The 11,798-nt window shown below is 44.0% G+C and overlaps 1 protein-coding gene across 1 annotated transcript; it reads right to left on the bottom strand.

Moving 5' to 3' along the window:
* Positions 1-1,842: 1,842 nt before the first annotated feature.
* Positions 1,843-7,234, bottom strand: CLDN23 (claudin 23). The gene is made up of 2 exons (XM_006201157.4): positions 5,312-7,234; positions 1,843-5,256 (listed from the first exon to the last, which is right to left on the bottom strand). Exon 1 carries the CDS (start codon positions 6,435-6,437, stop codon positions 5,556-5,558), a length of 882 nt encoding a protein of 293 aa, XP_006201219.1. The 5' UTR covers positions 6,438-7,234; the 3' UTR covers positions 1,843-5,256; positions 5,312-5,555.
* Between the last annotated feature and the right edge of the window lie 4,564 nt (positions 7,235-11,798).

Genomic DNA, 11,798 nt, shown 5'->3' on the forward strand with positions numbered 1-11,798 from the left:
CGAGGGCATGGAATCTGTGATGGGACACAGGCAGCAAAGCAGGAGTATGGTCTTAAGCTCAACAGCACCAACCGTGAGCAAATCACTTAATCATGAAACTGAGTAAGATTAACAGAACCTGTATCAGGCCAATTGGATATTGAATGAAAACACAAAAATGCCTGCTTAGCATAGTACCTGAGACTGATGAACATGAGTCCAAGTTATAATAAACACAACTTGGAAGACTTCTTGCTTGGATCTTTTCTAGACTATTCATGTTCAGTTTCCTGCAGAAAGAATTTGTACAGGATGCCAAGCATAAAGAGGAATCCTGGGCTTAATCCTGTGGGTGTAGTGCATAAAGTAAATTGTGCTATGTAGTCAAGTATAAAAATTCCCAAGTACAGATCAGCTTGACCTGAAGAATATGTACTGGGGGCTCAACTTCCTGAGGCTGGCAGGCACATGCAGCATCATTAGATTGCCTCTGGGGCTCTGCTGTATTTGAGAGAACCCATCTCAGCACCACAGTACCCTAGACCCCTGTCCTCCACAGGGTGAATCTCACATTTCTCTTTCCACCTCTCCCAAGAGCGATCCTCATTGCCAAGTTTGCCCTTGACAAGACTCTGTCTCTATCTGTGCAAAAGTACATAAAAAGGACACAAAAGCATCCTGATGAAAATTCTGCATGGATGATGTACAACAGAATCACCACTTTCTCTGGATGTGCTTAAGCCTCCGCCCTGGCTCCTTAGACCTTATACCTCTACCAGGCTTCCAGAGCTTGTGTCCTGGCTAGCTCGGCCTGCTTCGGCCGGCTCTGTGCTGGAGTGGTACTCCTGGCCCTCCCTTCTGCTTTGCAGACCTATTTCCTGTTTGGACCCCAGAAACACCTGCTATTTGCTCTTCCTGGGGAAAAGGGAGCTGGCTGTAACCAAATCTGTCACAAACACACTCCTCCAAACCTACCCGCTCTTATTTGTATCTTTTCATATCTTTGATCTTTTATGAATGTCTGCCTATCTTACAAACATCCCTCCTGAATCTAGTTTAACATATTCTGTTGGGCTTTCTGTATTCAAGAATCCACAAGACAAATCTGAATGCCCTTTTCACCAGAAAGTCTTAATTTCATGAAAGAATACTTAATTCCTAACTATCCTATCCCCTAAATTGGTTGTAATATGTCAATTTCATAACCTTATATCTTTGGAGCAACAAGCATGTTATGAAGTATAAGAGCCTTCTACATCTCTACATTAGTGGTGGCACATCAACACTGGTGGAGAACTGGTCACGGGAGCAATTTTGTGAACTGGATTATGACTGGCTTACAAAGAACAGTCGAGCATAACTCATGCCTCCTCTATTCCTAAGACATTACAGATGAGCTCTTTGTCCCTGTGGGAAGTGGGGAAAATAAGGAACTCAATTAATACTTCAGATAAAAATTTGTGTGAAATTCTCACCCCATCTTCCCAGTAATAATCGCACATTCTGCTCTCCTCACTAGACACAATAAAATGACCTTTTCCAGCAAATCTTAATGAAGCAGCACTGAACACAGGAAAACATGGTTTAAGTTGCCCAAAGAAGGGAAAATACAGACAAAGCTTGGGGTGTAGGGGGATGCAGTACTGACCAAAAGGCTTGATTCCCCAGTGGGGGCAGGTGGAGAGGATGACTATGACTTAAGTACAAATCTACCACACTCTGGTCCAGTGGTACCAAACATGTTTGCCATCCAGTGACAAACACCCACTCCCGGGTTTCGAGCCAGTGGCCTCGGGCCACAAATTACTTCCTAGGTGCATGATAAGTTGTGTGTCAAGTAAGGAAGCACTTGGGTACAGAAACGGCTTTTAGAGGCACCTTTAATTTATTAAAATTGCTAACAGGCTCTGAAGAAATGTTAGTATCCATTCTAGGACTGCCAAAATAAATAGAAACCGTCTGTGCCCCTAACTTCAATTTAGAGGTAAAATGAGAAAATACACCAAGAAAACTACACATATGAACATTTAAATGATGTGTTCAAATATGACACCTCTAAACTGATGGTAAAAGTAGTTCAGGGATGTGTGTGGTAAAGTCAAGAGGGTGAAAACATAGCCTTGGCTAAATCATGAACAGAATTTAACCTAAGAGTAGATGATACATAAGGAAGAGCCTGAGAGTTTTTGAGATTAATTACAGCCCTTCATTTAGGAAGCTCAGAGTGAAGATGTGGGGTTAGTGTAGGGGAGAGAGAGATCCTGGTTACTAACCTTTCCCAGCACTCTGGGGATGCGATGAGGCTCTGAGGATGAAATATCTTTCTCTGCCTACTGCATTGTGGAAGTACCTATCCGTTGGCAGAACAGAATATTCTTCACCATCTATTCATATATCAAGTTGTTTCTATTTGATTCTGAAAATATTCTCTACAACAGATGGAATCTGTTCCAGACTGTACTCCCTCCTAAAAAAGCTATTCGCCCAATACAGGGTAGACCAGAAAATTTCCTCAGACTCACTCAATGGTACCACCAGCTTCTTACCACCCCATTCTAGAGTGAAGGAGAAGCAAAACAAGCCAGTCCCAATACCACTCTGCCAGCTAGTTTTCACTAATATTTCTTTAGCAGGAACTTGGAGTTTGCTGTTCTCTCTGATGCCCAATCTTTTCTTTCTGTTCTCACCTCCTTCCTGACCACCTTTCTTAAAATATCACCCTATTTTCTCCAGCCCTTGACCTTGGTTTATTCTTCTTCATTTGCCTTGTACATGTTTCTCACGCTAGAGTATGAAAGTTCCACAAAGGCAAAGCCTGGAGTGGATTTGCTCTCCAAGGCATTCACAAATGTGCTGACAGAATGACAGGTGCCCCCTCCTCCAAACTTACTGGACCAAGGATAAGGGCCACATAGAGGAAGGTGGTTGCTGAAGCATCTTCAACAGCACCTCCCAGAGCCTCTGCACGGAACAACAGCCTGTGAGCTAAAACCTTGCCCCTCCTTAGTAAGGGTGCACACCTGGATCAGAGCTGACTAGCAAACAGGTAGCGCAGGTGCTGTGTTAATGCAGAGCCTACTCTACTTTCACAGACTCCTCAGTTCTCCAGGCAGAACTTGAGTAATCTTGAAAATACATCACCCACTAAATGCAGACACATCCTCTGGATGTCACTAGGATTACAAAAAAATGAGTTGTAATGTCACATCAGAGGTGTGAAGGGTCTGAGGCCAGGAGGCAGTGCTATTTCACTCAGTGCTGTCTCACTGCGGCATAGTTGTTTGGCTAGTGGGTATCAGGCTCAGGACAAGTGCTTGCCCACAACAGCAACGCCTAGGCTCCAGCCTCCTCCAGCATCTTGAGTCTCAAGCCCATTGTCAGTTTGTGCTGCTGGAGCACAGGACGACCCTCAGGCCCAGACCAGATCCTGGCAGACACAGGAGTCTCTTTCCAAGCCATCTTGAATATTTTTATAGCAAAAGGAAGTTTGTATTTCTTAAAGGGAGTTTGGTTTTATTTCTGTTGATAGGGCAAAAACAGAGTTCTAGCTCTTGGCAACAAATCTTAATCACCAAAGAGGAGGTGTTTTGGATTGAAGCCAGTGGAGAATAAGAGGGCAGCGAGAAGTAGAAACACACAAAGTACTAGTTTTGATTGTTTTTACCAAGGCTCACTTAGAAATATTTGCAATTACGATGTAGGCAAGTTTCAGAAATTTCAGTATTTGCCAGAAACCAAGTATCTTTACATTGTCTGCTACGTCCTGACTTCTCAGGTGCCCAATTCCTGCCTTTTGAGGTCTCAGCTGAAAAAAGCAGGGTCCTTTTCTCCATTCCGGCTCTGTTCCCTAGATCAAGTTCCCCTAACTCATTGAGGTGGTAGCTCTCAAGAGTCTGATTGTGTGCTGCCAGTGGGATGGACATGTGAGTGAGGCACCGTCCCAGTGAAAGCCATGCAGCTCCAAAGAGGGTCTGTGAACCATCAGCACTGGCATCTCCTGGGAGCCAGTTAGGAAATCAGTTCCAGGACTCACTTCAGACCTACTGAATCAGAATTTGCATTTGAAAAAGATCTTCAAGCGATATGCCAGCACATTAAAGTTTGGTTGCAAAAAGAAACAAGGGAAGTGAAACTGTATTAACCCTTCCACTGCTAACAAGCAATACGTGCTGTTTAGTTAGTTCTACTATAGCTCTGTTATCAGTGCTTACTGAACTGAATGTTCCAACCCCAGAATTGGCTACCAACAGCAGGTTTTAAAGACGAGATTCAGTCCGTTCAAGGCGCCCTTAAACCAACCACTTGGAATTGGAGCCAGCCCTGTTGGAGATTTAGTCTCATTCATGGAATACACAGCTGCCCACCTGTGATTTCAAGCAGCACTGTTACAAGAGGAAAAGGTTTAGTCTCACCTCATGTAGAAACTGGTGCTTCTAGTTTTTTTCAACAATAGACTTGGCTTTGCATAGAAAACAGCATGAACCTGAAAATAAAGCAATCAGGGATTGAAGTGGGGCCCGCTGGCTACTTTTAGTAATCTTACGCTAAGAGGTGCAAAGATCTGAGTGCTAGATTTCAGGAACAGTGCGTAGGCACCCAGGAAATTGTTAGTAATGAATGCTTAAACTCCCAAAGGTTGTACCAGATACAAAAAAGCTTTTGTGAGTATAATGAAACTCTTGCTTTCAAATATTATTTATAAATAAGAGATAGATACAGATGGATGTTAGCCTAAAGTGATTGTACCAAATATTTAATATACAGTACTTTAGATCCAGGGTGAGGTAGCAGAGAAATAGAACAATATAGCATTAGTCCCTTCATTCTCCTTCTGGCTTCTAGAAGAGAAACTCTGGAGTGACCTCAACTTTTAAACCAAAAAGAAGTGATAAAAAAAAGGTAAATCCTATTTATACATGAAGAAATGTAAATACAAGTTAATCAGGTTATTTCGTTCCATAAAAGCCACTAAAGCTGCTGGTATTTTCATGGCTCTACATTTATTCTAAGAGCCTCACTGAAATATAGCCAGAAATATACTGGCCTCTTGAGTTTGCATGAAAATGAATTATACAGTGGGGAAAAAAATAATTGTATTGATGCAGGATTCATTGGCATTTCAGAATGTTGTTGTTTCAAGGTGTTAAATCAATCTTGAGCCTCTATTTGCTGATTTTGACACCCTGTTGTTATTTTTTCAGGTCAACATAATGTAAAGTCTCCTTTTTTGTATCTTTCAGCCTAACATATGAAAAGCCTGCTGCTCCATAAGGGGACCTTTTATATCTCTTTCACCTAAAAGTATGAAAAGCCTGCTGCTCCGTAAGGGGACCCTGATCCCTCTGGGGAAGAACACTAAACTCTATAAAAAGAAAACCAAACCCAACCTGAGCTAATCATCCCGTCTCAAGGAGTCGACTTTGGCCACAGGAAAGTAAGATCGCCCTCCAAATCAGTTACAGGAATGTGTCCGGGGGTCCGACTCCGAGCCAGGTTTTTCCAGTGGGAAGGTAACAGTCAGGTTCAAGGTTGGACCCTTCAGACAGGGCCTGACCATTGCAGGCTGGGGGCGCCGCTTACAGGTCAGAGTCGCAGGGCAGCGCGCTGCCGCAGGGTCTGGTGCTAAGGGAGGACCCGCCGTGGTGGGAGTCGGGAGCCTTCTCTCCGTCCAGCACATCCACCGGGTTGGTGTACGCCTTGGGCGGCGGCCGAGGCATCGGAAAGCCGACCTTGCGCTGGCTGGAGGCGCCGATCTGGGCGGGTCGCGGCCGGTGCTGGCCGTCGCTGTAGTACTTGATGGCTGGCGTGAGCGCGGGCTCGGGCCAGTCCACGTACACGGTGCTGATGCTGCTGCGGCGCAGGTTGTCCGGGGTCTCCTTGCGGCAGCTGTGGCAGCACTCTGCGCACCAGGGCGCGAAGCTGAGCGCCAGCGAGAAGCCGCCCAGCAGCAGTAGGCAGCTGCCCAGGTAGCCCAGCACCAGGCTGTAGCCGACCTGCACGGTGACCGGGCTGGCCTGGACGGGCAGGACGGCGCGATCCGCCAAGAAGTGGTTGTACCAGGAGACTGGGATGAGGCTCAAGAAGCCTGCGGCGAAGAGCAGGACGCCAGAAAGGCCGGCCAGTGCGAAGTGGGGCTCGTCCTGCCAACAGCGCACGCCGAGCGTCGCCAGCAGCAGCCCCACGGCCGTGATGGCCAGCGACGTGATCATGAGTCCCCGCGCCACCCGCACGGGCTCTGCCGTGAAGTAGCCCAAGTCGTCCGGCTGGCCGCACTGGCGCTCGCGGCTGCTCTGCTCGCGGCACATGTCCCACAGGCCCTGGTACAACACAACGTCCACCGGCTGGTCGAGAAAGCCCTTCACCAGCCGCCAGCCGGGCGTCAGCGTGCTTGTCAAGGTGAGCAGCAGCCCACAGGGCGCGAGCACCATGCCCAGCGTCATCACCACCGGCGTCCGCATCCTGGACGGCGCACCTGCCGCCTCCTGCGCCTCCGCCTTGCGCTCTCAGCCTTCGCGCCCCGGGAGAGCGCCTCAGGCTCCGGCCCCCCGAAGTCCGTACGCGCGCCGCCGCCGCCGCCGCCGCCCCCGGGGTCCTGAGCACGGAGTCCTGCGCCCAGTTCTCCTCCGGCCACTCTTTGTCTCCGGCCCGGGGCCGTCCGCCCTCCGCCGCTCGTCCCTAGTTCGCTCCTCGCGTTCTGGCCGCTCCGCCCTCCCTCCCTCCCTCCCGGCCGCCTAATCGAAACCAGCTCGCGGGCGAGTCTCATCGAAACCGCGGCCTGAGGTGCCGGCGACCAGAGACGTCGGTCGCCGCGGTCTAACCCGTCCGGGTGGGAGGGGCGGGAGCGGCGAGCAGGAAGCGGCGCGGCCCCAGGGCTCCGGACCGAGCAAAGGTCGCCCCGCCCCGGCTCCGCGGCGAGGCTCCGCGGGCCCAGCCGGCCGTGGGCGGGGAAGGAAAGGGGCGGCACCGCCTCGACGGCCGCACCCCGCCGCGGCGCCGCGTAGGTCCCTGCTTCTCAGCGGATGTCGGCTGCTCAAGTTTTTCTTGCACCCCTGACTGCCGGCCCTGCGCTTGTAGCCTGTCCTCCCTCCACCCTCAGCGAGGATCCGACGGGCCCTCGAAGTTTTGCTCTGTTAGCTCGCAGCCACTTGCGGCCTACCGGGAGGAACCTCCGGAGATGCGCTTGGCAGGTGTACCCAGAGGTCGGGAAGCATTTTCCGAAGTGTTGCAATTATGTATTTTGTTTGATTTGTTTAATAAAGACTCTATGCTCCGGATTAACTTTGATGCAAAAGAATCAAAGGGAGTGTATTTCTGGGATGAGGAGTTACCGTGGATTTTAATTTCTTATTTCAGCCTCTTGAAAGATTTTGTTTTCCTAAAAATTATCCTTTAACATTATTTTCCTCATTTTGTGTATTTCTTACAATGTTAGTGTGTGAACATTTGTAACTGATTAAAATTAAAATTATTTCTAAAAATCGAAGTTAATTAAGCATTCATTGGTTTGAAATAATTTTAGAGTGGACAATACCAGGGATAGGAATCACTAACTGTTTTTTGAAAAATTTTAAATTAAATTTTAAAAATACACATAACCATCTATAAGTGTACAGTTCATTGAAATTAAGTATATTCATATTGTTGTGTTACCATTACCATTACCCATCTGCAGACTTTCACTTTCCCAAACTGAAACTCTACTCATTTATCAGTAACTCCCTGGGTCTACCACCACCCCTCCCACTCCCCAACCCCTGACAACCCCCATTCTACTTTCTGTCTCTATGAATTTGATCACTTTAGATATTTGCACAAGTGGAAAAATGCAGTACTTATGACTGGCTTATTCCACTTATGTCTCCAGACACACTTACGTTCATAGTGTGTCTCAGAATTCCCTTCCTTTTTAGGGCTGAATAATATTCCATTGTGTATATACTACATTTTGTTTATCCATTCATCCTTTGATGCACACTTTGCTTCCACCATTTGGCTCCTATAAATAATCCTGCTATGAACAAGGGTGCACTAATATCTCTTTGAGTCCCTGCTTTCAATTCTCCAGAGGTGGAATTGCTGGATCATATGATAACTCTATTTTCAATTTTTTGAAGAACTGCTCTACTATTTGCCATAGCAGCTGCATCATTTTACACTCCCACCAACAGTACACAAGGGTTACAATTTCTCCAACTCCCACCACCTCCTCACACCATAACCCAGGAAAACTGGATTTTTTCCTCATTTTTGCAAAGTGTTGTGCTTCCTTTTGCCTCTAGATCTTGGCATATACTGTTTTCTTTTTCTAGAGTCCCGCCTGCCACTTCTCAAGCCCAGCACATCCTTCAGATCTCTGCTTAAATGCCATTTTCTCTGCGAGGGTTTCTCAATCCCAAAGATTAAGTTAACTTTTCCTATTGTGTGCTTCCAAATACGCCCTCTTCTATCATAACACTTGTCATAATTCCTTATTACCTGAGTCAGTTAGTTGTGTAGGGCAGGGATAAATTCTCTGAGGGCAGGGATAATGTTCGAGTTGTTCTGCCCCGAAATCCATCTTGGTGCCTGGCCCACAGTAGCCACTCAACAAATCCATTTTATCTCTTTCTGCCCTTTATTCTTCCACATAGTATCCACAGAATTCACCTACAGACGACTGCCTGGCCAAAATAAACTATTAATTCATTTCAATAAACAAGTTGTTTGTTGTTTATATGTTTTTTCAGCAGACAAAACAATGAGATACAGCATAGCGCAATATTTATGACAAAAAAAAAAAAGAGTAGCCTTGTGAGGGTAACCTTCTACCATAATAAAAGAGATGACTGCATTAAGTATAGTATCTGATTCTAGACCTGGGCTCTTTGTTCCATGGGCCTCCGAATTCTTCATGAGGCTGAGTGAGAAACAAAGCGTGAATCACAGTGTGGCAGGAATGAATTATTGCTGAGATTAGTACCTGTCTGTGTAAGCCGATCCCCAGGCCCTATAATAGCTTTCTTTTCTGAAGAGGGGCCTAAGACAGGAGTCTGTTTACAGTGCCCCAGGTTTCCCGATAAATAGAGAGCTCCCAGTGACTAATTCTAAAGGGATGAATGCTGGGCCCTCTGTTAGCCTACACAGGCTGGGTCTCAGACGCCGCCTAGTACCACAAAACCCCAGTCTTCTGCAGTGACTTTATCTTGGAGATCACGTTGCAAACTTTGGGGAGCAAAGATAAGTGTGTTGTTACGACATGTCCTCAAAGTCCCTAAACACCATTGTTAGTCTTCCAATGACAAATTCAGTTCAGTAGGTTATAGAATAAAAATTAAACTGTGATCATTCTCTATTTTAAAACAGCATTACAACAGCCTGAATTGAATGAAGACCTTCCACATGTCATTAGCTTTCCTTGTTGGCATACAGCCTGAAACCTGTTTTTCAAGCCCAGGACTGAAGAGAATAAATAGATAACCTTTGACATCAAATTTAAATTAGCCCCCAGTTAGCTCAGTATCACATCACCCTAATTTATTTTCTATATAGGACTTATCACTACCAAATTTTTTCTTATTAATTACATGTTGACCTATTTATAATGTTTCTCCCATTGCACTGTTAAGTTCCAAACACTAAGGACACTGCTGGGTTTTTTATGGCTCTATCTCAGCACCTGGAATAATGCCTAGCTCATACAAAGTACTCAATAAATAGTTTTAGTGTGTTACATAAATGAAAGAAGTTTTGTAAAATTCCTACACAGTAAAAGGAAGACACAGTATATATCATTTGAAAAAATCATAGAAAAATACACAAAAATGAAATGTATCATCTGAACCATTTAAGTGCACCATTCAGTAGTCTTACGGACATTCACATTGTTGAATCTCCAGAAATCTTTTAATCTTCCACAACTGAAATTCTCCACCCATTAAACAACTCTCCATTCACTCATCCTCCCAACCCCTGACAACCACCCTTTTCCTTTCTGTCTCTGTGAATTTGACTACTCAATGCCAGTTATATAAGTGGAATTACACAACATTTGTCCTTTTGTGACTGATATTTCTTTTAGTATAATGTCCTTAAGGTTTATCCATGCTGTAGCCTGTGTCAGAATTTTCTTCCTTTTTAAGACTGAATAATATTCCATTGTATGAACAGACCCCATTTTGTTATGCAGTCATTTGTCAACAGACACAGGTTGTTTCTACCTTTTGACTATTGTGAATAACACTGCTATGATAATACATATCATTTAAAATGTACTCTATATCATTTCTGTGTGGTGATTGGTCATCTAAAGCAAGAATCTATTTGTCATCCCTTTTGTACAAATCAGAAGGTATGTGGGATACCATGCCACTTAAAAAAAAAAAAAAACTTGTCCAAGTTTTATCTTCTAGAGGCTTCAAACCCTTCTTGGCTTAGCATCATGGCTGCCTCCTTTACAAAGGTGGGGATGCTCCCAGGAATCAGCTGCTGTTGCTCACATAGCCTGCGTCTCTTTAACCCTGTCCATTTCTGTCCACTGCAGGGCAAAAAGATTTACTGTGCCACAGATTAGGTTCATTTAGGTCTTTGGGGTAGTATTCAGTTCAGACTGAGAAAGGTATTCTTTTTCATTGTAAGTGTTTCGTCTGTTTGTGTTGCCAAAATTCATACTACATGACAACCATGGCAAACTCCTAAATGGAAAAACCAAGTACTATAATGATAGTAATGCTTTCCAAACTAATGGAAAGATTCAATCCTATTCCAATAAAAAGTCATACTAGAATGGAACAAGTAATTTCAAAGTTCATCTGGAAAAATGAGTGAATTAAACATATTAAGAAACTTTTGTAAAGAACAACAATGAAAAAGCATGCACGTGCCAACTGCTAAATGTGATATAAAGCCATAATAATCGAAACAATGGGATATTAGCACTAGAATAGGTAGATTAATAAAACATAATTAAGGCCAAAAGTAGATCCTAGTTATGTACAAATTTATAACATGATAAAGTGAGATTTCAACTTATACGGAAAGGCATGAAAATTCAATGGTGGTGTGGTAATTGCTTAGCTTTGGGAGAAGAAAAAAAGGTAAGCCCCTCCATCACAAAAGATGTTTTAAGAAAAAAAAAAAAAAGGCCTGCATAGTAACATATAAAAAGGAATCCTGGTAAAGTTAAAAGGAAGTAGGAGGGGAGATAAATATACAGGATGTGGAAAGGTTTTCTAAGAAAAACATCAGAGTTGGTAATTACAGAGAAAAAGTTTGATAGACCTAACTATATCAAAGCTTAACATTTTTTATTCCACAAATAAACAAAATTTGCCTCAAACAAAATTAGGACAAATCTTTTTTCATTTTTGTGGCAGAAAAAAAGGTTAATATTTCATATCTATCTGGCAAATCAATAAGAACACTTAATATCACAATGAAAAATGGGCAAAGAAAATGCACAATCACAGCAGAAAATAAACACCTAATAAGCATATTCAAGGGTATCAATTAAATGACCCTTTTATTTACATAAATGCAAAATAAAATGTAGGGAAACCATTTTTTCTCTTTTTAAATTAGAAAAGTTAAGGGGGAAAATGCTATCAATTTTGGCTAGGGTTGGGGAAAAGGTCCCTAGTGGAGGTAGAGTAAATATATTTCAGAAGTGAAGTTTCAGTTTGTTTTGAAAAGCCTTAAATATGTGCCTTCTTTTTGATTTCTCAATTAACCTTCCAGGAATTTTCCCCAAGGAAATAAACAGAGTATGTGGAAAGATTTAGCTATAAGGATATTCACTGTGGTGTCCTTTATAATAAGCAGATTGTAAGACAGTATTGCAGCAA

Source organism: Vicugna pacos, chromosome 26 (assembly GCF_048564905.1).
Source record: "Vicugna pacos chromosome 26, VicPac4, whole genome shotgun sequence".
NCBI lineage: Eukaryota > Metazoa > Chordata > Mammalia > Artiodactyla > Camelidae > Vicugna > Vicugna pacos.